This window comes from Pituophis catenifer, unplaced genomic scaffold, assembly GCF_029215685.1.
Source record: "Pituophis catenifer annectens isolate HBS135680 unplaced genomic scaffold, rPitCat1.0.hap2 SCAF_1, whole genome shotgun sequence".
NCBI lineage: Eukaryota > Metazoa > Chordata > Lepidosauria > Squamata > Colubridae > Pituophis > Pituophis catenifer.
In genome coordinates, this window is record NW_027256881.1 from 281617003 (window position 1) to 281639337 (window position 22335).

Below are 22335 nucleotides of genomic sequence, written 5' to 3' on the forward strand. Positions count from 1 at the left end.
TGCTCTTTTTCTTAAGAGCATCTTAAGTTCAGATAAATTTTGGTGATGATTTTTATTACGACCAGCAGCATAACCAATAGCATTTTATTGGAACAACTAAAATAATCTAAAATATTGGAACAGCTAAAAATAAAGTAAGTATTGCCCATTCCAGTATCTAAACTTTTCTGTAAAAGTATACAAAATTGGAGGTAAGTTCTATAATACAGCATATATAAATATGCCCTAATTAATGAAATTATATGAGAGCACTTCATTTAGAAATTAGATTGTAATGTTCCCACATGTTGTGCACTTTCATCTTTCCCTTCTTACAATGGCTGTTTTCTATCATTCTTAAATATCCTTTCCTTTGTGAGTTCAATGTATCTAACACCATTTTGCCAGCATTTTATGTTAAATACTATTTAGCATCATGGTTAGATATATTGATCTCTTGTTTCTTAGTTATATTACTATGATCTTGTTTGGGTTCTCTGGTCCATGAGCGTGCCCCAGAACACTATCTGACAGGTAAGATTGTTTTTCAAATTGTCTTAAATTATTTGTTGAAAGAGAGAAATATGTGCACATTTTGCTGTCCTAATTTATATGGTACTTTGCTGATGGTAAAATTGATGCCAAAAGGAATGAATTTGCTCTTTCCATTATTTAAAATGCATCAGTTACACATAGGGTGTGATCCTTCCTTATACTAGTGCTGGGTCCCTGTACAGAGGGCTCTCCAGAAGGAATAGTAAAGTTCAATTACTCTTGAGTCAGGCCATTCCTCAGAATGGGAAATTTATATATTCCTCTTACCTTCCCATCCATTTTCTTCAGTTGTTCAGAGAATACAAATTGAATATTTCCTTTACCAAGTTTTGAGAGCAGACTGGATGGAGATATGAGAGCTATATGCAAGCCTTCCATTCTGAAAATAGCTTGTACGTTAAATGTGTGTACCAAGGAGAGAACAAGTAGGAAAAGGATACTGTTATGCTCTATGGTACTGGTGTCAAACTCGCAGTGTCACGTTGCCGTTACGTGGTTTTTCACGACGTTTTCCCCATTCACAGAGCTGGGGTGGGCATGGCCTGTGCGTGAAGCATCCAGCCCGTGGGCTGCCAGTTTGGCATCCCTGCTCTATGGCATTCCTCTAGGCACAACACTTGCACAAGGAAGAATCATCCCCATAAAGTTCTGGCATCCATCAGGCTGATAATTGGCTTATGTTTTTTTTTTTTTTTTTGGTTTACTTGTGAACCATGTACTTGCTCTTCCTCCCAGAAATATAGCTTGTAGGCAAGGTTAATCCAGTGTTGGCGGTCCATGTCCTAGCACAGCATCTGTAAGTTAACCCACACCAATTGCTTCCAAGGATGGATTTATCTATTAATGAGATTTAATTTTTCTGTTGTCGTCATGGGTGTTTTAGTAGCAGTGATGACTTTTTCAATAAAGAAATGTACTTTTATAGAAATTCAGTAACATACAATCTTTTAATCTCGTTGTGATTTCCAACCTTTTCCTTCCTGCAGACCCTTTGAATGAGAATCATATCTCTGATTTTTTAAAAAACACAGTACAAATATTGTGATTGTAAAGATGTTTGGAACCATACAGTCATATACTCACTATGAAATTAGAAATTGCTTTATTCTCCAAGTTTAGAGAGAATAAACTTAATTTGGCTAGATGTGATATAATCAGCGATTAAGCTTCTGTTAATATCACTAAATTGTCTATGTGAATTGGATGAATTTTGCTACATAAAAATGTAATCTTGTTTAGGGTCAAAGTATTTTTCATTCTCTGAACTATTATAGGCAATGCATTCATGTAATAATCAGTACGGAGGAGACAAGCATTGCTTTTCTATTCAAGGTTGGAGATTGCTGGCCTGCTAGGTAAATAACTTGCACGAAAACTATCTTATGAATGCAAAACTTTGTTTTCATCCATATGAATTGAAAGCAAACTATATAAGTCTTGAATTATCAGTGATCTTTATATTCTTGTTACCAGATTTTGGTATTGTGGGGTGGGGCTTCCGAATCTAGCTACAAACTAACTTGGAAAATCCTTTTGGTTTCTAGAAATTGGAGGAGGAAAAAGGCAAAAAAGAGAAAGAAAGACAAGAAATTGAAAAAGAACGGCGTGAAAGAGAAAGGGAACGCGAACGAGAAAGAGAAAGAAGGGAGCGTGAAAGAGAGAGGGAGAGGGAACGTGAACGAGAGAAGGAGAAGGAGCGGGAGCGGGAACGGGATAGAGATCGGGATCGCACTAAAGACAGAGACCGGGACAGGGAAAGAGATCGAGACAGAGACCGTGAAAGAAGCTCAGACCGGAATAAAGATCGGAGCAGATCTAGGTAAATTTTGCAATATAATAATGACTTAATAATTTGGTAATGTTTCTTTTTTAAATCAGATATTCTAAATTTATACAGTAAATGGCATAGTTTTATTGTTTTTAGCACGGTAAGCTACCCAGAGTCACCTTGTGATGAAATGACCAGAAAACAAATTTAATAAATAAATAATAGCAGATTATGTATAAAGTATAGTGACTTGAGTCCCACTTTTGACACCTTATCTCTTTGGTACCATCACAGAGTTAATCGATAAAGCCATACAATGTAGAACTGTTTATTTTTCTGTGGGAATGGTATTTCAGCAGATTTGTATACACTCATTGTTCAAAGTTGATTTGCCCAATGTCTACCTTTTTGAAAAGTGGAAAAGAAATAATGGAGATTCTGGTTAATCCCTAATTTCTTTAAAGAGGAGAGTGGATGGGGAATCCTACCACTTTGAGTAGGGAAAGAGAATCAAACAGAATGCAAGTTAAAGGGGTGAAATCATGATAGAAAACATTCACTTTAAAAGAAAGATATTAGGTGTAGAGTTGCGATCTCTCTCTTATCATCTAGACTTTTCTTTCCAATTAAATGGAAGATCTACTACTAGCTCCCTTTCAAGGTTTTCCAGCTTTCCATAATATATAGTCAAATATGAAGTAATATGCAAGACAGAATCAAAATAGCCAGAAATGTACAAATAGCAATAGGACTTAGACTTATATACCGCTTAATAGTGGTTTACAGCCCTCTGTAAGCGGTTTACAGTGTCAGCATATTGCCCCCACAATCTAGGTCCTCATTTTACCAACCTTGGAAGGATGGAAGGCTAGCCTAGTGAGATTCAATCTGCCAAACTGCTGGCAGCCGGTGATCAGCAAAAGTAGCCTGCAGTACTGCAGTCTAACCACTGTGCCACCGCGGCTCTCTAATCCGTGTTTCAAATATGGACTAGATGTTCTTCCCAGCTCAATCACACAGCTTTTTCCAAGTAAAGAGCTAAACTAGGCCTTCAAAGATATCCTATAGATATATTCCAAAAATAGTATAGGTGTACAAAACATAATTTGATTTAGTTAAGTTATATCTTACACTTAATTAAAATATAGCTAATTGGGTTATTGTCTGTTACGTATTTAATAAGTTTCTACACCTGTCATATTAAAAATTACCATAACAGCTCTTTGTAGGCTTCAACTTGGACCTTTAGGCTCTGAATCTTTGTTGTAAAGCATAGTTTACAAACTCTAGTAATTGGGTTCACATAGTTAGTTACACTCTGTAGCTTCTTTAGATTCTAAATTGACTTATGGCTTTACTGTTCCAACCCGCACTGCTTCCCATGTTTACAGCTATTTCCCCCTAAATTTCCTTAAATCTTTTTTCTTCTAATATTTCTGATGATCTGTTCCTAGTAGTCTGACATGTCTCCCATCTGTGTCCCCCTTTGATTCAATTTTCTTTCCAATTCAAGGTTGATTGGTGACACAATTTGGGAACTTCCTCTTAATTGGCTTTTAGCCTGGCCATTTCATTCATCGCTAAGTCCATGCAGAGACAAATGTCCAATGTGCTGGTTGACTGGGATATTCATAGACTGAAGCCTCCAAACTTATACCTGAGAGAGAATGTAAAACTGTTCAGCTAGTATGTCTCTACTCAACAGTTTTCTCTGTGAATTCACACTTGAACCTCTTATTTAACCTAAATATTTCCATGCAAATACTAACTCTAAAAGGTGAAACTTCTACAGTTTGAGTGATCCTGCGGTATGTATAGATGGGTTTAATAGAAGTTTGAGTTTCTTATTGGTTACAGGACTTTCTAAGTCATTAAATATGACATTTAGTGCTACTTTGGGGGGGGGGTTGTGTAAACTATTTAATCAGGCCCAAGTATTCCTTTGTTGCTGTGTTTTCTACAGAGAGAAAAGCAGAGACAGAGAGAGAGAACGGGAAAGAGAACGGGAGAGGGAACGGGAGAGAGAGCGGGAGAGGGAAAGAGAACGGGAGCGGGAACGAGAAAAGGACAAGAAAAGAGATAGAGAAGAAGATGAAGAAGATGCCTACGAACGGCGCAAACTGGAAAGGAAACTGCGGGAAAAGGAAGCAGCTTATCAAGAGGTATTTACAAGAATTGCTGAAAGGTTCCTAATTCAAATGGAAGGAGGGGTTGCAGAATATACCATATCTCGTGATACCTGTTTTCCAGGGTAATGCTCTTTTTCAGTGAGGAAACTCCACTTAAGAATGAAGTCTAAGATAAATATTAAATATTTATATTCAGACCTATATATTAGACATCATCAAATATCATTTCCCTTGAATGAATCTCTGCATATTTCCTTCATATGCTGACAATATTCTTGTAACAATTTGTATGTTCTTTTTCTCCTGGAATACAAAGCTGAGGCTGATATATAATTATTTGGTTTAAATTAATTATGGATAATTTTGCTGTTTCCAAAATGAAATATGGAACTATTTTTCAATTCCTGTGTTAATGGTGAAATAATGAAAAAGCTGTGTGGTTTCAGCGTCTTAAAAATTGGGAAATCAGAGAACGGAAGAAAGCTAGAGAATATGAAAAAGAAGCTGAGAGGGAAGAAGAAAGAAGACGGGAGATGGTAAGAGATTTATTACATTACCAGTGTTCTTATTAGATATTAAAACACAGAATTTCTCTTCTGGATATGAAAATATTATAGTGAATGTTTTATTTGTCTAAGGCAGCAATATCATAAATAAATTGGGAGTTTTTCCATATACGTGGAATTGAAAGTTTTACTTGAGCATCAGTATGTGCATATGTTTATTTAGGCTTTACGATATGAGTTTTGGAAAAGGCTCACAAATATCAGTTTATTCAAAATTGTGGGCAATTTTAGGAACCTTTATACTTTAGGACATGTAGAGTATTTCCCATTGCTTCATAGGAAACAAACAAATCTTCCCTAGTACACTTAAATTGACCCTTTCCAGGGAACAACTTTCTAGAGAACAAAAGAATGTGGATCATTTTAGTTTGCATCTGAGTATTGCTTTAATCTATCCTTTCCCAATTTAATGCTCTCTAGATATGTTGGATAAGAGTTCCCATTAACTGCAGCCAGAATAATCATTGCATATAAAGGCTGGTTATAATCCAGCTATTATGTTACACAGATGAAGAATGCCAGGCTGAGGAAGGCAGTTTATCCCTTTGTCATCTTTTGCAGTGACTGCATATAATCTGATTAGTCCAAAAAAGGTTTTCTATATGATCAGTTTAAGATTGAAAGTATTATCTAGAGATAGCTTCTACCTGCATATTTTCCTCATGCTTGCTGTCCCTCATGGTTAATTTAAAACTTGAAAAGATGTTCTGCAGAATCCTTCTTACTGTGTTGTATCTTTGACTTTATCCTAAGAAAAATGTGTAGTATTCCTCTTTATTTTTAGTAGACATCTAAAATAATATTTTTTCTAAATATCATGTTAAATAATTTATGTTACCATAAATATAGTAACATGAGACTATAGATGTAGATGGTGATTTTTTGTGGAATTTAACATTTTGATCCACAAAAAAGTAATTTTTATTTTTATTTTTTAGAACCAATTTGGTCTAGTCATTAGGGCATCAGGGTGGCAACTGGGAGAGAGTGAGTTCTAGTTCCACGTTAGCCATGAAAGCCAGCTGAGTGACCTTGGGCCAGTCACTCTCCTCAGCATTTTTGTTGTGAGGAAAATTAGGAGGAGGAAGGTGTGTTGAATACGTTTACACCTTGAGTTATTTGTAAAAATAATAAGGTCAGGATATAAATAAGCACATTTAATAGAAAGAAAGCCACATTTGAATTCTGTGATGTTTCTAAATAAGCATGCCTAGCATTGCACTTTAACATTTAAAAACTCTCCTCTTAGCTGAACAGCTAATTAGTAGCATAATTATATTTATATGCATATCATTACCATACAAATGTGCATTATCAAAATAAAGCAGATTGTTCAGTGGATTAAGAAAACTAATTTTCAGGCAAAACAGAGGAAAAAAGCAAACTGCAGAAAGGAGATTCACATGATTATTAAGAATTAAAATGAACTTAAGTCTTTACTTAATCAAAATGGGAAAATAGAAGTTTAAGGTTATCCAATTGTAATTGCTCTTGTACTAATCAGTTTTGTTATAGTTTCTCCCATAGTTTTGGAGAAATCTACTTACATTCTTTTTAAAAAAAGGAAATATAGCTAGCCATAGAAATATTTTTGTCTTGATCTTTGAAGATTAAGGTTTTGATGGCTAAAGAAATATGGAAGTAAACATAGGTATGCTCCTAGATATTTTGTATAGCAGCAAATAACTTGGGATTATATTTAATAACCTTTTAGATTCTTTTTCTCCCCAAAATGGGCAGGTTTTAAAAACACAGGATTCTAAAAGTCAATTATATGATGGAACCTTGATTTACCAGAATATAATGCAAAGGACTTGCCATACAGTAAATTTACACCACATGCATAATGATATTATCCAAATGTGTAAAATTCCACAATACCCTACTTTCCAACTCAATAGCCTTTCCTCTATGATGGACTCTGCCTTTGAATTTGTCCATCAAAAGATGATTTCATTGTATGTACATCAATAACTAGAAATAATCAGGTACTAAGGAAATAATATATTCACTTCATAGGCAAAAGAAGCTAAACGTCTGAAAGAATTTCTAGAAGATTATGATGATGACAGGGATGATCCCAAATATTACAGGTAAGTTAATGAGGACTACTATTCTCATTAATTTTTATTGGTAAATCAAGGGACCTAACGGTGAATTGTTCCTGACATACTGTAGGTTTTGCTGTTTTGTTTGAAAATGAATGTATCTATTATTTAATAATTAAATTTATAACGTAATCTTTAAATGTGTTTGTTTCTCTTGATTCTGTTCAGCCTTTTTTAAAAGGTATACCATATTTTTCTGAGTATAAGACGCTCCGGACTATAAGATGCACCTACCTTTTTTGGGGAGGAAAACAAGAAAATAAAATCTGCCTCTGCCTCCCAGCAATTTGCTCCCTTGCAGCAAACAGCCTGCTTTAGTTTCATTTTCAGCACATCCTGATTAGCACAAGAAATAAAAAATCTGCCTCCCAGCAATTTTCCTCCTTGCAGCAAACAGCGGAGGTCCGCGCAGCAATGGCAATCCCTGCAGCCTGAAACAGCTGAGGGTCGAGAGGCCGATCCAACCGACAGTCAACTGCTTGTGCTAATCAGGCTGTACTGAAGCTGAAACGGGCTGTTTGCTACAAGAAGATAAATTGCTGGGAGGCAGAGGCCAAAGAGTGGGGGCTAGTGGGTGGGCACGGCTACATTCGGTGTATAAGACGCACTCAAATTTTCACCCTCTTTTGGGGAGGGGGAGTGCGTCTTATACTCCGAAAAATATGGTAATTGTTTAATTTGCTGTCAGTATAATCTTAACGGATTTTAGTGTAATGATTGAAGCTGGAATTTTAGTTGTAAGTTATTGCAGTTGTAAATCAAGGCACTATGTGACCAAATTTGATTTTTTTACAATTTTTACAATGGTCATAAAGTGAATCACTGCAGTCATTAATGTGACCACAGTTGGGGGGGGATCATAACTTTGGGGATGTTTATTTAAGTTCATTGTAACTTCAACTGGACTATCTGTAGAGAGAAATAATTCCTTCAAAATTACAGGTAAAGGTAGATCTTGACTTATTCATTCAAAGACTCTTCAAAGTTATGATAGAGCTGAAATCGTTATGATTAGTCCTTGGAGTTCTATACATCTCAGCACTCCCATGGTCATTCTTCCTGAGGACATATTTGTCTCTTTTTTTTTTTTTAATTTTTTATTGATTTTTCCAAAACAAAAAAGAGAATGTACAATCCATCTCTGCTTTCGGAGGTACAGTGTATTTACAGTATAATAAAACAAAAATTAGGAAAAATAAGGCTACAATCTTAACTATACATGATACTATACAATATGACTATAGTAGATGTGCCAAGTCAAGATTCTAAAGTCATGTTTTCGTCTTATTTTTAAGCCAGTGGTACCAAATACCCCATACATCATAATATCTTGAGTTGTCCTCGTTTTTTAACTCGCCTGTCAGTTTCGCCATTTCTGCGCACTCTAAGATCTTATTTATTAGAGTTTCTTCTGAGGGTATAAGTTTGTTTTTCCACCATTTTGCGAAGGCTAATCTAGCCGCATATTTGTCTCTTATCTTTTTGAAAGCCTTCTGCCTCAGCCACAGCAGGAAGAAGAGAGTGAAAGTCAGCTAAAGGCAAGAGCACAGGGTGGTGAGGATGAGGGGGCCATCGAGTGCAGGGCAGCAAGGCTGGCAGAGACCATATAGCTTAGCAACAGAAATTTCAGCCGCAATTGCCATCATAACTCGAGAACTACCTGTAGAAATTAAAGATGAAAATTCATAATGAAAGATTCGGCATCAATGTCTTCACAGCTATACACTGCCTTCAAAATCAGAGATGGTTAAATAACTTTTGCTGTCTCCCCAAAGTTCCACTTGTGAAATTTTCTGCTTCATCCCTATATGTCAGTCATTAGATTCATATTTTGTACTAAGCCAACATTTGACTACATTATGTGGAATAAAATATAATCAATTGGTACACTTCCATAAACTATATAAACAAGGGCACAGAAAGTTCAAATAAGTAGACTTTTTGGCCTGATCAAACAGCACTCTTAATCCAGATTCTGAATAGAGTTGGATTCATTCTTCTTTTGACAAATATTAATGAAGGTGCTTGGGATTGCGTGAATTTCTAAATCAAAATGAATGTGCTGTATGTTTCAGGGGAAGTGCTCTGCAGAAGCGATTGCGGGACAGGGAAAAGGAAATGGAAGCGGATGAACGGGATCGAAAGAGAGAAAAAGAAGAATTAGAAGAAATCAGACAACGTCTTCTTGCAGAAGGACATCCAGATCCTGATGCAGAGTTACAAAGGGTAAGGAAGTTTTTTGAATGAATACATATTGGATTCCATATATTTGTAGACGATAGTATGTCAGTATACTGTATATATACTTCATGCTTATTGGGATGCAGAAAATGGTAGGTTGGTTTTTAAAGTGCTCTATAGAATTAGACCATTCAAGCTGACCCTCCCCATCCCCTCAGCAAAGCAGAGAGATTGCCGGGGAAAGGAGTTCAAGAGAGTAAGCCATTTGCTCTTGTACCCATCAATAGCAATGCGATTATACTGGCAGCAGGAAAGGAACAAACAAAGGAGATTATCTATAAAAATGAAACATTTTGTTGTTCTTCCTCAAGGAAAAGCCAGTCCAGTTGCCTTTTGAAAAAGCACCTTTGAGACAACTCTGGCCTGGATGACTGAGAATCTCCGCAGACAGGAGGCAAACAAAAGCTGAAAGCATGAAATTGAGTAATCTCTTTCCACCCATAATGCATAGTCACAGTCATGTGACTTTCCACTTAGTGACTTCTTAGCAGTAGAGTTGCCGGTCCCAACTAGGATTATTAAATTGGGGCTACCTGTCTCAGCAATTTTGAAATCTTTCTGAACCTATTCTCCGTATATTTCTGCCAAGTCTGCATATCTTGGGGGGGGGGGGCTGTCTTATCCTTCTCATTTAATTGTTGTAAGTTACTATTTTGCAAGGAGTTCATGATATGAGTACCTCTAGTCAACACCAGGTTTTCCTTTTGCTGACTGAATAGAACTTTTCCATCTTTGTCATGTTTTTTTAATTTGATTTATATGTTTTACATGGTTAATCCATTTGAAGTTGTCTGTGCAGTTCATGTATAGCTCTGTGTTTAGTGTTGTCTTCTACAATGTTGAACAAGATATTTGCTGTTAATGTTGAAGTTGATAAAAGAGAATATTTGTAGCTCAGGGTTGAGATGGGGGAAGGGTCCTTGGTGTTCTCTGAGCTTGGTTGTTTTCTTGCAGATGTTTCATTACCCGAACTAGGTAACATCATCAGTACATATTGAATATTGTGTAATGTAGTAATAGTAAAATTACAGTGTGTCTGAGGGAGATATGTGATTTAGAAATAAGAAATATAAATAAACAAAAAGAAAAGAAAACATTGTAATAGTGTAACATTGAGATTTCTTATCATAACTTTATTAGCTGTCTCCACCCAACGAGAAGGTGCGTCTCAGGTAGGACCAATGCCCCATTTCTGTTTCATTTCATACATTGAGGCTCTATAACATTTCCAATCCTTGATTTTATTTCTAGCTTTAGCCTTTCAGCCTCCAGTAATTAATTTGATGACTTTTTTTGGTGGAGAAGTTGCCTTAAGTGTAGTCCATGTCCTCTGCATTCGTGGTGGGAAGGAGCATATACTTGAATCCCTGCTATACTGATTTGGGTTCACTGCTATTCTGATTTTTGATTCAAGCCTTGGCTTGAGATAATTTTCTTTGAAGGGTGGCAGTGACTTTCACCCTTTGGTTAATAATAATAATAATGGCTACTCAATTTCTCTAAAATGTATCACAATAGGGGAGACTGAGAAAATAGAGAAACTATGGTGCTGATGTTAACAGATCAGCTTCTTCTTCATTTCCATTATAACTGGTAAAGGAAAAGGCCCTTTCTACAGTCTTCCTGTTGCTTTTTTTAATCATTCTCTTGTGTTTATATTCCATAGATGGAACAAGAAGCTGAAAGACGTCGGCAGCCACAAACCAAACAGGAACCAGAATCTGAGGAAGAGGAGGAGGAGAAGCAAGAAAAGGAGGAGAAGCGGGAAGAACCTGAAGAAGAGGAGGAGGAGCCAGAACAAAAACCCTGCCTTAAGCCAACACTGCGACCCATCAGTTCAGCTCCATCTGTTTCATCAGCAAGTGGCAACGCAACTCCCAATACTCCTGGGGATGAATCTCCCTGTGGCATCATCATCCCACATGAAAACTCTCCTGATCAGCAGCAGCCAGAGGAATACAGGCCTAAAATAGGACTGAGTCTCAAATTGGGTAAGTTTTTTGGTTTTGCAGCTTGGCATGTTCCTAAAAATGGGAAGAAAAAAGAAAAATATAAAGCTTCACTTAAGTGTTACCGTAACTGGCTTCTTCACGAATTCTGCTTCTCCTCTCCTTTGTAAAAAAATTATCCATGTCCTTTTGTTTTTAATTATGCCATCTTTACCTCGATTCTGACAAAAACCTGAGAGGAATTAGTATTATGTGAGAGATAAATATTTTCCTTTATGTTACTATAGGTGCCTGCAATAGTCCCAACCAGCCTAACGCTGTGAAAAGAAAAAAACTCACTGTTGACAGTGTCTTCAATAAATTTGAAGATGAAGACAGTGATGACATGCCCCGAAAAAGGAAACTGGTGCCTCTAGATTATGGCGATGAAGACAAAAGTTCCTCCAAAGGCAGCGTAAACACTGAAGAGAAGCGCAAACACATTAAGAGTTTGATTGAGAAAATTCCTACAGCCAAACCAGAGCTATTTGCTTATCCTCTTGACTGGTCTATTGTGGATTCAGTGAGTATTTTGACCAAAATCTCTCTCCCCATTAATATAATATTCAAAAAGCTCATTACAAGAGTTTGTCATCTCTCATTTGGGCCAGTATCTCTCAAACATCTGATGTCACCAAGGGAAGGCCATACTCTCATGAGTACAGGGTATAAAATTAGGGGTCCTCTCTGAGCTTAGCTGTTTTATTGCAGACATTTCATTACCCAAACTAGGTAACATCTTCAGTGCACATGATGTTACCTAGAAATGATATGAATCATAGTAAATATAATCTTATGAATCTTGGATCTGTTGCACCAAGATGCAGTAAATCAGGGTTTCACAATATACAAACGGAAGCACTGTCAACAGTTGGATACCTCCTGATGACTTGATATCTGTGTGAGTCTTCTAAATACAGCTTTTTTTTCTATGTGAGTGACTGACTCATTTTTTATTACAGTGGCATATAATATGTTTAATAAATAAAATTTAAAAGTAGAACAATATAAAAAAGAGAAAAATACTAAGTGGCTTGAAGATAGACATATAAACAAAAAAAAATTCCATCCAACAGGGGCTCCATTCTCAATCTTTCTCAAGCCTGGGAGAATGATTAGGTTTTAAGTAGTGAACATTCCCAGAGCAAGAGCCATTCAGATCTCTGAGGAACCATTTCAGAGGGAAGACACTTGGGGGGGGGGGGGAATACATTTTAATTTAAAGTTTAAATTAAAGATTGCACTCCTATTTGAATATCTTATTCCATTTAAAAGTCTACTAGTGTATGTATGACTCTCAAAAAAGGATAAAAGTAACTCGTAGTGATACAGAAAAATATATTTTAAAAAAACCTGTATTTATTCTAGACATTAATGGAAAGGCGAATTAGACCATGGATCAACAAGAAAATAATAGAATATATTGGTGAAGAAGAAGCTACATTAGTTGATTTTGTTTGCTCAAAGGTAAGCTTACTTTTCTATACATGTAAAGTTGTGTGTTTCTGTATATGAATCTTCTGTGTACAGAATGGCTGTTCTCAGTTAAGCTGTACCAGAACTAAAGCATGCCTGTCTTGGATTGACCAAAATGGAGCTCTGCAGGCAGAAGCAGAAGAGGAAAGGGACAAAACCAAGAGCATCTGTGATGGCAGGAGTGGGAAGAGAGGGAAGGGCAAGACTGGTACTGATCACAGCCTCTCTTCAGCAGCTTCCAGGATAGTCAGTTTGACTGGCCAGCTTGCCTAAAACAGGGCGTGTTTCAGAATGTATTATCCAATGTTGGCTGCACTGTACATCTGAAAGCTGACATTTGAATGAAATCTCCAAATATTTATCAGTAATAATATTTAAAATAATGCAAATACCATATCGAATGGTAAAAATAGCTTGATAGACAAATAAATTACCCAGAAGAGTTGTGAGTTTCCTTTCACTGAAGGTGGTCAGATAGATGCTGGACAGTCTATTGTGGATACTTTAATTTGGATTCCTGCATTGCGCAAAGGATGGACTCTGCAACCTCAAAGCCTATGTGTTTGCATTTATTGTTTGCAAAAAATTGGATCTTGGTAGCAATTGAAAAGTTCACTGCAAAAAAAAAGAGACAGAAAAAGGAAACGAGTTCTGTAAATATAGGCAATTATGTCTTCTCCAATGCACAAAAGATATTAGTATGCAAACATGTAAATGCTCAGCCTAGTTGTTTTAGGCATGTTGGTAATGCATATCTAAAATTACTTGGTATTGGTATCAAATGCTACTGAGGTTATGCACAAGAGTACTAATAATAAATATTATAGCAAGAATTTAAATTATGGATCTACTGAGACTGATTGTTCCAATGTCGGAAGTAAAAGTCAAGAATATCTTTGGATCCATCATGGTGGTTTACCTTTACTGAGAATTGCTGTGCACTGAAAAAAATTCTAAGAAGCTCTTTATAGCAGTAGTTGTCAATTTGGCGCCTAATGTGTGTATTTAAGGTCAAATCTGAAAGTATAACTAGAGTGACTGGAGATAATGAGAGTTGTCATCCAATACATTTGGAAGGCATCAGATTGTGAGTGGCTGTTCTAGAGTAGGATTTCAGCTTGGCATGTGGGCCAAAGCAAAGTCTGTTGAGTTTTATTGTTTTGAAGTAAATGGAGAGTATATTCTGGAATATGGTCAACAGTCTTCTGCATCGTTGTAAACAGAGGAAAGAAAGAAAGGCTCTGGCAAGATCAGAGATTGGTAGGCCAGTGTTCTATGCTGCAGTAGCAACTTCTCAAAAGAGGTGTGTGTGTGTGTTGCACACTAATTTTACTCTATTTGCCATGTTTGGATTTTGTTTTACCTGAAAGCTGAAACAAATGGTTCAGTAGAACATGTTCTAATTAGAAACAAAGTATCTCTATTTTGTGCACACCTCTGGTATGTACAGTGGTGTTTAAAAGTATGTGAATCTATTTGAATTTTCAATATTTCTAAAAAAATGTAATCTAAACTGTGACCTGTTGTTCACATAAGTCCTAGTTAAATAAATGAGTAAAAAATGCAATATGTTCATTTATTTATTGAAGAAAATAATCCGAAGCTACATGTGGCAAAATTATGTGAATCTTGGTTTCAGTAATTGGTGTGCCTTTTAGTTGCAATAATCGCAACTAAATATTTTTATAACCATTAATCTATCCTGTACTTCAGTTTGAAGGAATTTTAGTCTATTTCTATTTATAGAACAGTTTCAATCTAGGGATATTGGACAGCTTTTTTCCATGAACTGCCCACTTCAGATCCTTCTACACAATTTATATAGGATTACGGTCAGGACTTTGACTTGGCCATTCAAAAACATTAACTGTCTTCTGAACACTTTTCATTCAAGCCAAATAGTTGTATTTTTATCTCATCCGTCCATGGAACATTCTTCTAATAGTTTTCTGGCTTATCCATGTGGTCTTTTACAAACTGTAGTCAGGCAGCAATGTTCCTTGAAGGAGTAGTGGCTTTCTCCTTGCAATCCTGCCATACACACCATTGTTGTTCACCATTTTCCTGATGGTAGTCTCATAAACACTAACATTCACCAAGGCAAGAGAGGCCTTTAGATCTTTTGTTGTAATCCTGAAGTTCTTTGAGACCTCCTAGTATTACATGTCTTGCTCCTAGATGGTGTAGCACTCCTGGGGAGGATAATAAAGATGCAGCATCCATTTTTACATGATTTGCCTGCAGTAGACTGGTGGAATCCAAACATTTTGGAAATAGTTTTGCAACCTTTTCCAGTTTACCGAACAGCAACATCTGTTCTTCAGAGATCCTCAGAAATCTCCTTTGTTCAAGCCATGGCACACTTCCACATACCTATGTTGTGAAGATCAGACTTTTGTAGTTAATACTCAGAATTCCCTTTTTTAAATAAGGCAGGGCCTCCTATATTTATACTAATTTTCATTCCTTTTATTGAAATATTTGACTCTTAAGTACCCCTTCAAATGAATTTTTCATCTTGATAATCCTAAAGATTTGTATACATTTGCTACGCACAGATTGATAGCTTTGAATTAGTTTCTTCAATAAATGAACCAGATAATGTTCTTGATTCATTTGTTTTAACTGGATTTTCTAATTTTAGAACCTGTTTGGATAACTGATCACATTTTAGGTCATATTTATTCAGAAATTTTGAAAACTCAAATGGATTCACAAGCTTTTAAAAATCACTGTATAATGGCTGACTAATGTTTGGATACTCCATTTTTCACACCTCTACTATTCTGTGTTATAAAATTTATTGAAAGAAAACTTACTGGAGGAAATCAATCAGTCACCTTTTGGTGTTTTAATTGGTGGCTTTAGATGAGAAATCTGTTGATGGACCTGTATAGCACTTTTATATTGATCATGTGTTTTGAGAACTATGGTATGCTGCTTCTGAGATTGCTTATGACATAGTGTCTATTTGTAACATCTGCCTTAATAAAAATTGAAATGCCTGTTAAAAATTACATTTCATAATTAGCATGTTGTCTCTCATATTCAGTGTGGAGACTTATAAGTGCCATATTTGCTTGAGTGCATCTGGAAAAAACATTTTATTTGAAATCAAAAGTGAGACTTGAAAAAGATTTAAGATAATTTGTTACCTTGAGTTTATCTGTTAATACTGATAACATTTCCAAGTCTCATGTGCTTCCATTTTTTAAACTGTTTAAAATGCTAAGACCTATGTATCTCTTTTTTAGGTTATGGCTCATAGTTCACCACAAAGCATTCTGGATGATGTTGCTATGGTGAGTAAAAGCAAGAATTTACCAGTATAAACTTGTAACACTTTATGAGAAGACAAAATTGCTGGTTTTACAAAATGAATGTGGAATAATAATTGCAATGATCATGCCCTAAATTGGAAATTTTCTCTTTCTCCTACAGGTGCTAGATGAAGAAGCAGAAGTTTTTATAGTCAAAATGTGGAGGTTATTAATATATGAAACAGAAGCCAAAAAGATCGGTCTGGTAAAATAAAGACTTCTTTTATGGTTCCATTTCAATTTTTGTTTCACATTACTGAAGAACTTTGAAGTTTCTCTGTGCTCAGAGACATTTGTGAGACCTGTATTTTTTAAATGTAGAAAATGTGAATTTTTTTCATCCTCTGTTTCATTGAGGCTATCTTTGTTCCATTTCTCTGCTTCCTTGATTGTAATTCTCCAAATCCTACATTGGTGGTTTTCACGCGCCAGATAAAGTAACAGGTATGATTTATAAACTGCAGTTACTGTATACAGTCTCTGACCTTCATCTTCTAGACTGCTTCTTGTAAATATTGAAGACGCTCATATTTTAGAAAACATCTCCACTTACTACATATGGAAATAATTGAACTTTATGTAAATGCACCAGTCTCTTTCCCTCCATTTTTAAAATAGAATAAACTTTAAAATTCCAAAAATGGATGGGCAGTCATTTTGCTGGAAGACAATTTTCACCTGCATGGATGTGAACTTGTTCACTTGTTGGGCTTTGTAATATTTTAGATGGCCTGTCCTGTAGAAAAAACAAATGGTGGACTTGCATAAACTCAGGACTTTCATTTTAACTATATCACAACCTCTCATACTTAGTTTTCTTGTTGTCATCATTGTTTTAATTAGGACAAATACCACACAGTTATAATTACTTTTGGCCCTTCTAATAGAAACATGACATCTTAATTTTTAATATTTAAAACTGGAAATAGGCCAGTTTGGGATATTTGTGGAAAGCAATGGTATAAAGGTGTAATTTGAGCAGAACAATTTACAATGTTAGATCACAATGTGTTCAACGATGGGAAAAAAAACTTTTACGTAAGCCATCAAGTCAGCTGTGACTTTATTCTTTTTTGTACTGTAAAATGTCTGTCAGATTTGTAGAGGGCACCATTTCCTGCCATCTTACTCTATGGGTTTTATACATATGCTAATGTGGTATAAATAACAATGTACTGTAAACTGCATTTTTAAAAATCTCACAAGTAAAGACTGTATGCCATAGGCTTCTTGATTGCAGGACAAACACTTTCCAGGAAGCAACAACTTGTCTTAAAAAAAATCACTCTTCTGATATCTCTTTACCTGAAGAAATACAGATCACATACTCAGAAGGTATAACTGTGATCCCATGTTACTGAATTCTTGCATCTGAAAACTTGTTCTTAATGGGATCCTATAAAAGTTTCATCGTGTAAATATTTCCAATATTAAAAATGTATATATTTGATCTGGATTTTGATTACTCAGGTTTTAAGATAATATCAATACTTCTATTTCAGTTATGGGAGGAAGGGAATATAAGTGATTAGTTGATGTGCTCATATTGCGGTATAGACTAATCTCAGATTTTGCCCATTTGTCAAACCTCAACATTGTATTGGATCGTGACCAAGCTACAAACTGATCCTAATATTAGTTTTAATCTTTTAAAAATCTATATCTAATAAACTACTGGACACAGTCACGGGAGCACCCCAAAAGGGGTGCCATCTACTTATCCCCGTTATTTTGTGGAGTTTTCTTATCTAAGTTAACTGGCCCTGACCCCTAGTTATCTGCTAAACTCAAACTCAGTCATGTACCCTATATACTGGTATTAGAGAAGGTTTGTGAGTTTTTTTAGAACAATGTTGCAGTATCATCACATGCAATCTGATCAAAGTTTCATCTAAATCTGTAATAAACTTTGGATAAATAGCAAGTCTTTATTGAATCAACATTCATTATCTTTGTTGGGGAAAAAACCTCATGAAGCCTTAGGACAGGGCTGTCAAACTCATGGCAGTCACACACTAGCCACACCCACACCCAGTTTAGCAAAGAGGGGAAAAGTCCCGATATGTCATGTGACGCTGCTGTGACGGTGCAAGTTTGACACCCCTGCCTTAGAATATGAGTTTTCTTAAGATTGTGTGTTGAGTTAAATGTTGAAATCAATGAGATGGCAGTATAGTACAGCTTTGGGGGTGGAGAGGTCCTCCAGAGTTTGTTTTAAACTACGTATCTTGCCATCATCAGAGTCTGCTGTTCACAACACAACCTTTATGGAAGTAGATCATGCCCAAATGAGGATTTTCTGGATCTCAGAAAAAGTTGAGGTTTGGAAAGAGTTATAAAAATGTTTTGGCCTCCAGCGATCCACAGTAAATCAGTTAGTGTTCCAGTGGAGAAAATGGAATGCCCTTGTTATTCTTCCCAATATTGAAAATCATAATTCTGACACAGGCCACTCTTGCATTATTTGACACCAATGTTCATGATCCCGCCAGAAGGAAAATACTTCACAACAGGATAACTTCATGCTTCAGAGAATAACAAAGAAGGAAAACATGATTTTCGAAAAACGCATTTCCATCCATGTCAAGCTATCAGAACAATGTTTTGTAGACCAACAGCAACAGTGGACATTATTTGGCATTGACGAGAAATATTTCATTAAAAAAAACCTTGCCAACAAAAGTACTTCATTCCATCTGTGAAGCATGATGGGGAGAAAAATGATGTTGCTTTGCAGGTTCAAGACCCAGACAATCATTGGGAGAGAAAGGAATTTTGGCTTGTGCAACTGCTGCAGGAAGTCAGAGTCCAGTTCATGAATGGAACCCAAAACAAATGTAGGATATGGAACATGATAATAAAATTTAATTCAACTGAATATGGTACAATCTGAACTAAGCAATTTATACAAGACAGCATCATCGAATTCAAGCAGATCTATAACCAGGACTAGATCAAAATATCTCTAACCTGATGTGCAGAATTGATCTACAAATGTAAAACATTTGAAGTCACTGCAGCTAAATTGTTCCATTGCTATATCTGTTATAGAAGGAAGGAATTAAGAGACATCCCTTCGGGGCAGACAGACAGTTTATTATTGCAATAAGGTTCAGATAGATATTGCTACCTCAAAATCTGAGCAAGGTAATGAACATGAGATTCCAGTTTTATACAGTATCAAACAAAGGATTCTGTTAACTCAGCAGTTTATATGATCATATACATGTTATTTTTAATTGATATTAAATTTTACATTTTCTTTGCCAACAGTCATAATTCTTCTTGTAAATTACTGAAGCATAGATTCAAATTATCTCTTGTTGATGTTACATGTGGTCATCCTTTGATCTGTTTTAACCTTCAAACAAATATCTCTATCTCTGATAACTGAGGGGCCCCTCTTGTGAATGTTTCTACTTCAAAGGAATTCTCTGCCTTTCAATTGGATAATTGGCTTCCCTTAAACAAGCACATTTCCTTTCTTAAAATACTATGAATAAAGAGGGGCCCTTCAGTGATCATCCAGCTGGACCTGCTTACCTACATTATATCTAAACCTTTAAAATAAACTAGCTGGACATCTATGCTTAGCTACAAAACTCTGCTCAGGCTTGATAAATTGACACTTGCAGCCTGAAACTTAACGTGTAACTCCGTAACTCCGTAGCATCAGTGTGTGTTAATATAATGCATCTGGCAATTGGAACAGAGGGGAGGGGAAGTAGAATGTCCCAGCCAGCAGCATCGATCAGTATTCATCTGGCTAGCATCCTGTCTGAGAGTAGAGGGGTGTTTGGAAACTCAAAGTATTTGCTGTGTGAACAAGGAGCCGGGAAGGAGGCTGGGCGTGGCTTAGCTCAACTATTCTGTAGTAAAGCTGCTTGCTGCTTTGAAAGTAAAACTCTTGCATTTGGAGCAGATTTCTTTTCAGGTGGGGAGGGGGAGTACAACTCCTTAGCATCAGAGCGTGTTAATATAGGAAATACTAATGCTCTGATGGTCCTTTCGAAAAATCCTCTCAGTGAGCACCTAGAAGCCAAGAGGAATGTACATGGCAAATTTCAAGTTTGTAGGCTTTATGGTTCTGGAGATTTCGTGATTAATGCATGAGTGGTTTTCGCTTTTATATATATAGATTCCAACAAGGACTGAATTTTGACTCACTTTCAATAAAAACACAATACACTTTTTAATAATAGGGTAAAAATGAAGCTCAGACATTGCAAATTATAATTCTACAGGATTACAATTGATTCTAAATGGTTCATCAACATTGCTCCTGATAAGATTCAATTTACGATTGAAATTAAATATATTGTATAAACAAACTTCTGAGGAGGCATTTGCTTATAGTGGTTAATTGTCTTCACTGTTAGGAAGTTTCTCCTTAATTCCAGGTTGCTTCTCTCCTTGGTTAGTTTCCATCCATTGTTTCTTGTCCTGCCCTCTGGTGCTTTGAAAAATAAATTGAGACACCCACCCACCTCTTTGTGGCAGCCTCTCAAATACTGGAATTCTGCTATCATGTCCCCCCCCCCAATCCTTTTTTCTAAACTAGCCAAACTCAAATCCTGCAATTGTTCTTCATATGTTTTAGTCTCCAGGCCTTTAATCATCTTATTTGCTCTTCTTTGCACTTTTTCCAAAGTCTCAACATCTTTTTTGTAATGTGACCAAAACTGGATATACAATATTCCAGATGCGGCCTTACTAAGGCTTTATAAAGCAACACTAACACTTCACATGATTTTGATTCTACACCTCTGTTTCTACAGCCAAGTATTGTATTTTTTGGCTGCTGCCAAAAAGTGCTGCACAAAAAAAATGCTGCTTCACAGGGAATACAATTAAAGCTGTAGTTTTGAGACTATTGAAGATTAAAACCATATTCCTGACAGTTATTGGTGCCAATGTATTACATTCAAAACTAGTATTATCTTAAGTGTTTTTGTGGTGACTTTAAAACAGCAACACTAGGAGTGAATTATGCATAAAACTACTGGTTATCATGGGATTTTTGTAAATAGAGATTTATTCGTGGCATGCTTGATTTTTATTTAATGCAATATGTCAAAATGACAATTACAGGCTGAACAAGAATCTTGCCTTTATTATTTAAACCAAACTGACTATTTAGGCCTTAGGGTAACATACAAACCCAGCCATTGATAGCTTGGCAAAGTAATGTCCTAAATTAGATTTAAAGGATTAGTTCCTATGTCCTTCATTTCCTCCAAATGAAAATATTTATATAATGTTTTAACTATAACAAAACTTATCTGAAATGTCATGGTTCTGTAGGACGAAATATCCTTCTGGGTTCAGCTCCAAGTGGGGAAAAAGACACTGGAAACATGGAGACTGCTTGGAAAGATGGTTTAATGGTGGACAGGATCACATGGTTTGAGTTCCTGAACAGAAAAAGGGCGAGATGCAGTGAGTCCCCAGGTTTTATGCCCTCTCTGGCTTTGAACTTCCTGGGGCCCAGGAAGAGTATCCTGATTGGTTGTCAGACTCCCAGGGGGTGGGGGTCTTAGCTAGCCTTTCTGGCTGATAATCTTCCCAGGTGCCATGTGTTGAGTTTCTGTTCCTAGATGGGTCCTATTCAGTGGTGGGATTCTGCCGGTTCTAGGGGGTTCAGCCGAACCCTTTGTTAAATTGCTGGCTTGCCCCGCCCCTCTGCACTACTATTTATTGCCAATAAATGGGGCGAGCGAGCCAGCAATTTAACAAACAGTTCGGTGTTTTTTTGTAATTTATTGGCCCCGCAGCACACCGAACCATTTGTTAAATTGCTGGCTCACCCGCCCCTCGCCCCGCCTCCCACCCGCACGGCGCCAGCCTACTGTAGCCAGGGGTAGGCAATTGTGGTTCTTTTACAACCTGTGGACTTCAACTTCCAGAATTCCTGAGACAGCTTGGCTGTCTCAGGAATTCTTGAATTGAAGGCCACAGGTTGTAAAAGAGCCACAATTGCCCACCCCTTCCCTAGCCTGAGTTCCGCTGCCTGGGATCCACATGGGCTGCCACGTGGTTCCCCACCGGCTCCGGACGCAAGAGAGCAGGATGGAGAAAGCAGCTTCCACACCTTCACTCACCCTCACTCTCTGCTCTGTTGGATCGCCGGCCATTTGCTTACCCCGCCCACTCCCAATCTATTGCTGCCTCCTGAGTCCCAGCTGATGGCTAGAGGAAAAAAAAC

At 36.6% G+C, this 22335-nt stretch overlaps 1 protein-coding gene across 4 annotated transcripts in view; it reads left to right on the top strand.

Annotated features, from left to right (window-relative positions):
- The window catches only part of RBM25 (RNA binding motif protein 25), a 35581-nt gene extending 18001 nt beyond the window's left edge, over positions 1-17580 (top strand). For 3 of the 4 annotated variants that reach the window (XM_070939677.1, XM_070939693.1, XM_070939685.1), the window contains 10 exons: positions 2079-2353; positions 4266-4464; positions 4878-4967; positions 7017-7090; positions 9181-9331; positions 11013-11337; positions 11583-11857; positions 12703-12801; positions 16065-16112; positions 16252-17580. In XM_070939677.1, the coding sequence (XP_070795778.1) occupies positions 2079-2353; positions 4266-4464; positions 4878-4967; positions 7017-7090; positions 9181-9331; positions 11013-11337; positions 11583-11857; positions 12703-12801; positions 16065-16112; positions 16252-16344 (1629 nt within the window). In that variant the 3' untranslated portion in view covers positions 16345-17580. Of the gene's footprint in view, positions 1-2078; positions 2354-4265; positions 4465-4877; positions 4968-7016; positions 7091-9180; positions 9332-10486; positions 10519-11012; positions 11338-11582; positions 11858-12702; positions 12802-16064; positions 16113-16251 lie in introns of those variants that run through there. The other variant, XM_070939701.1, reaches the window with a different exon arrangement.
- The last annotated feature ends 4755 nt before the right edge of the window (positions 17581-22335 follow it).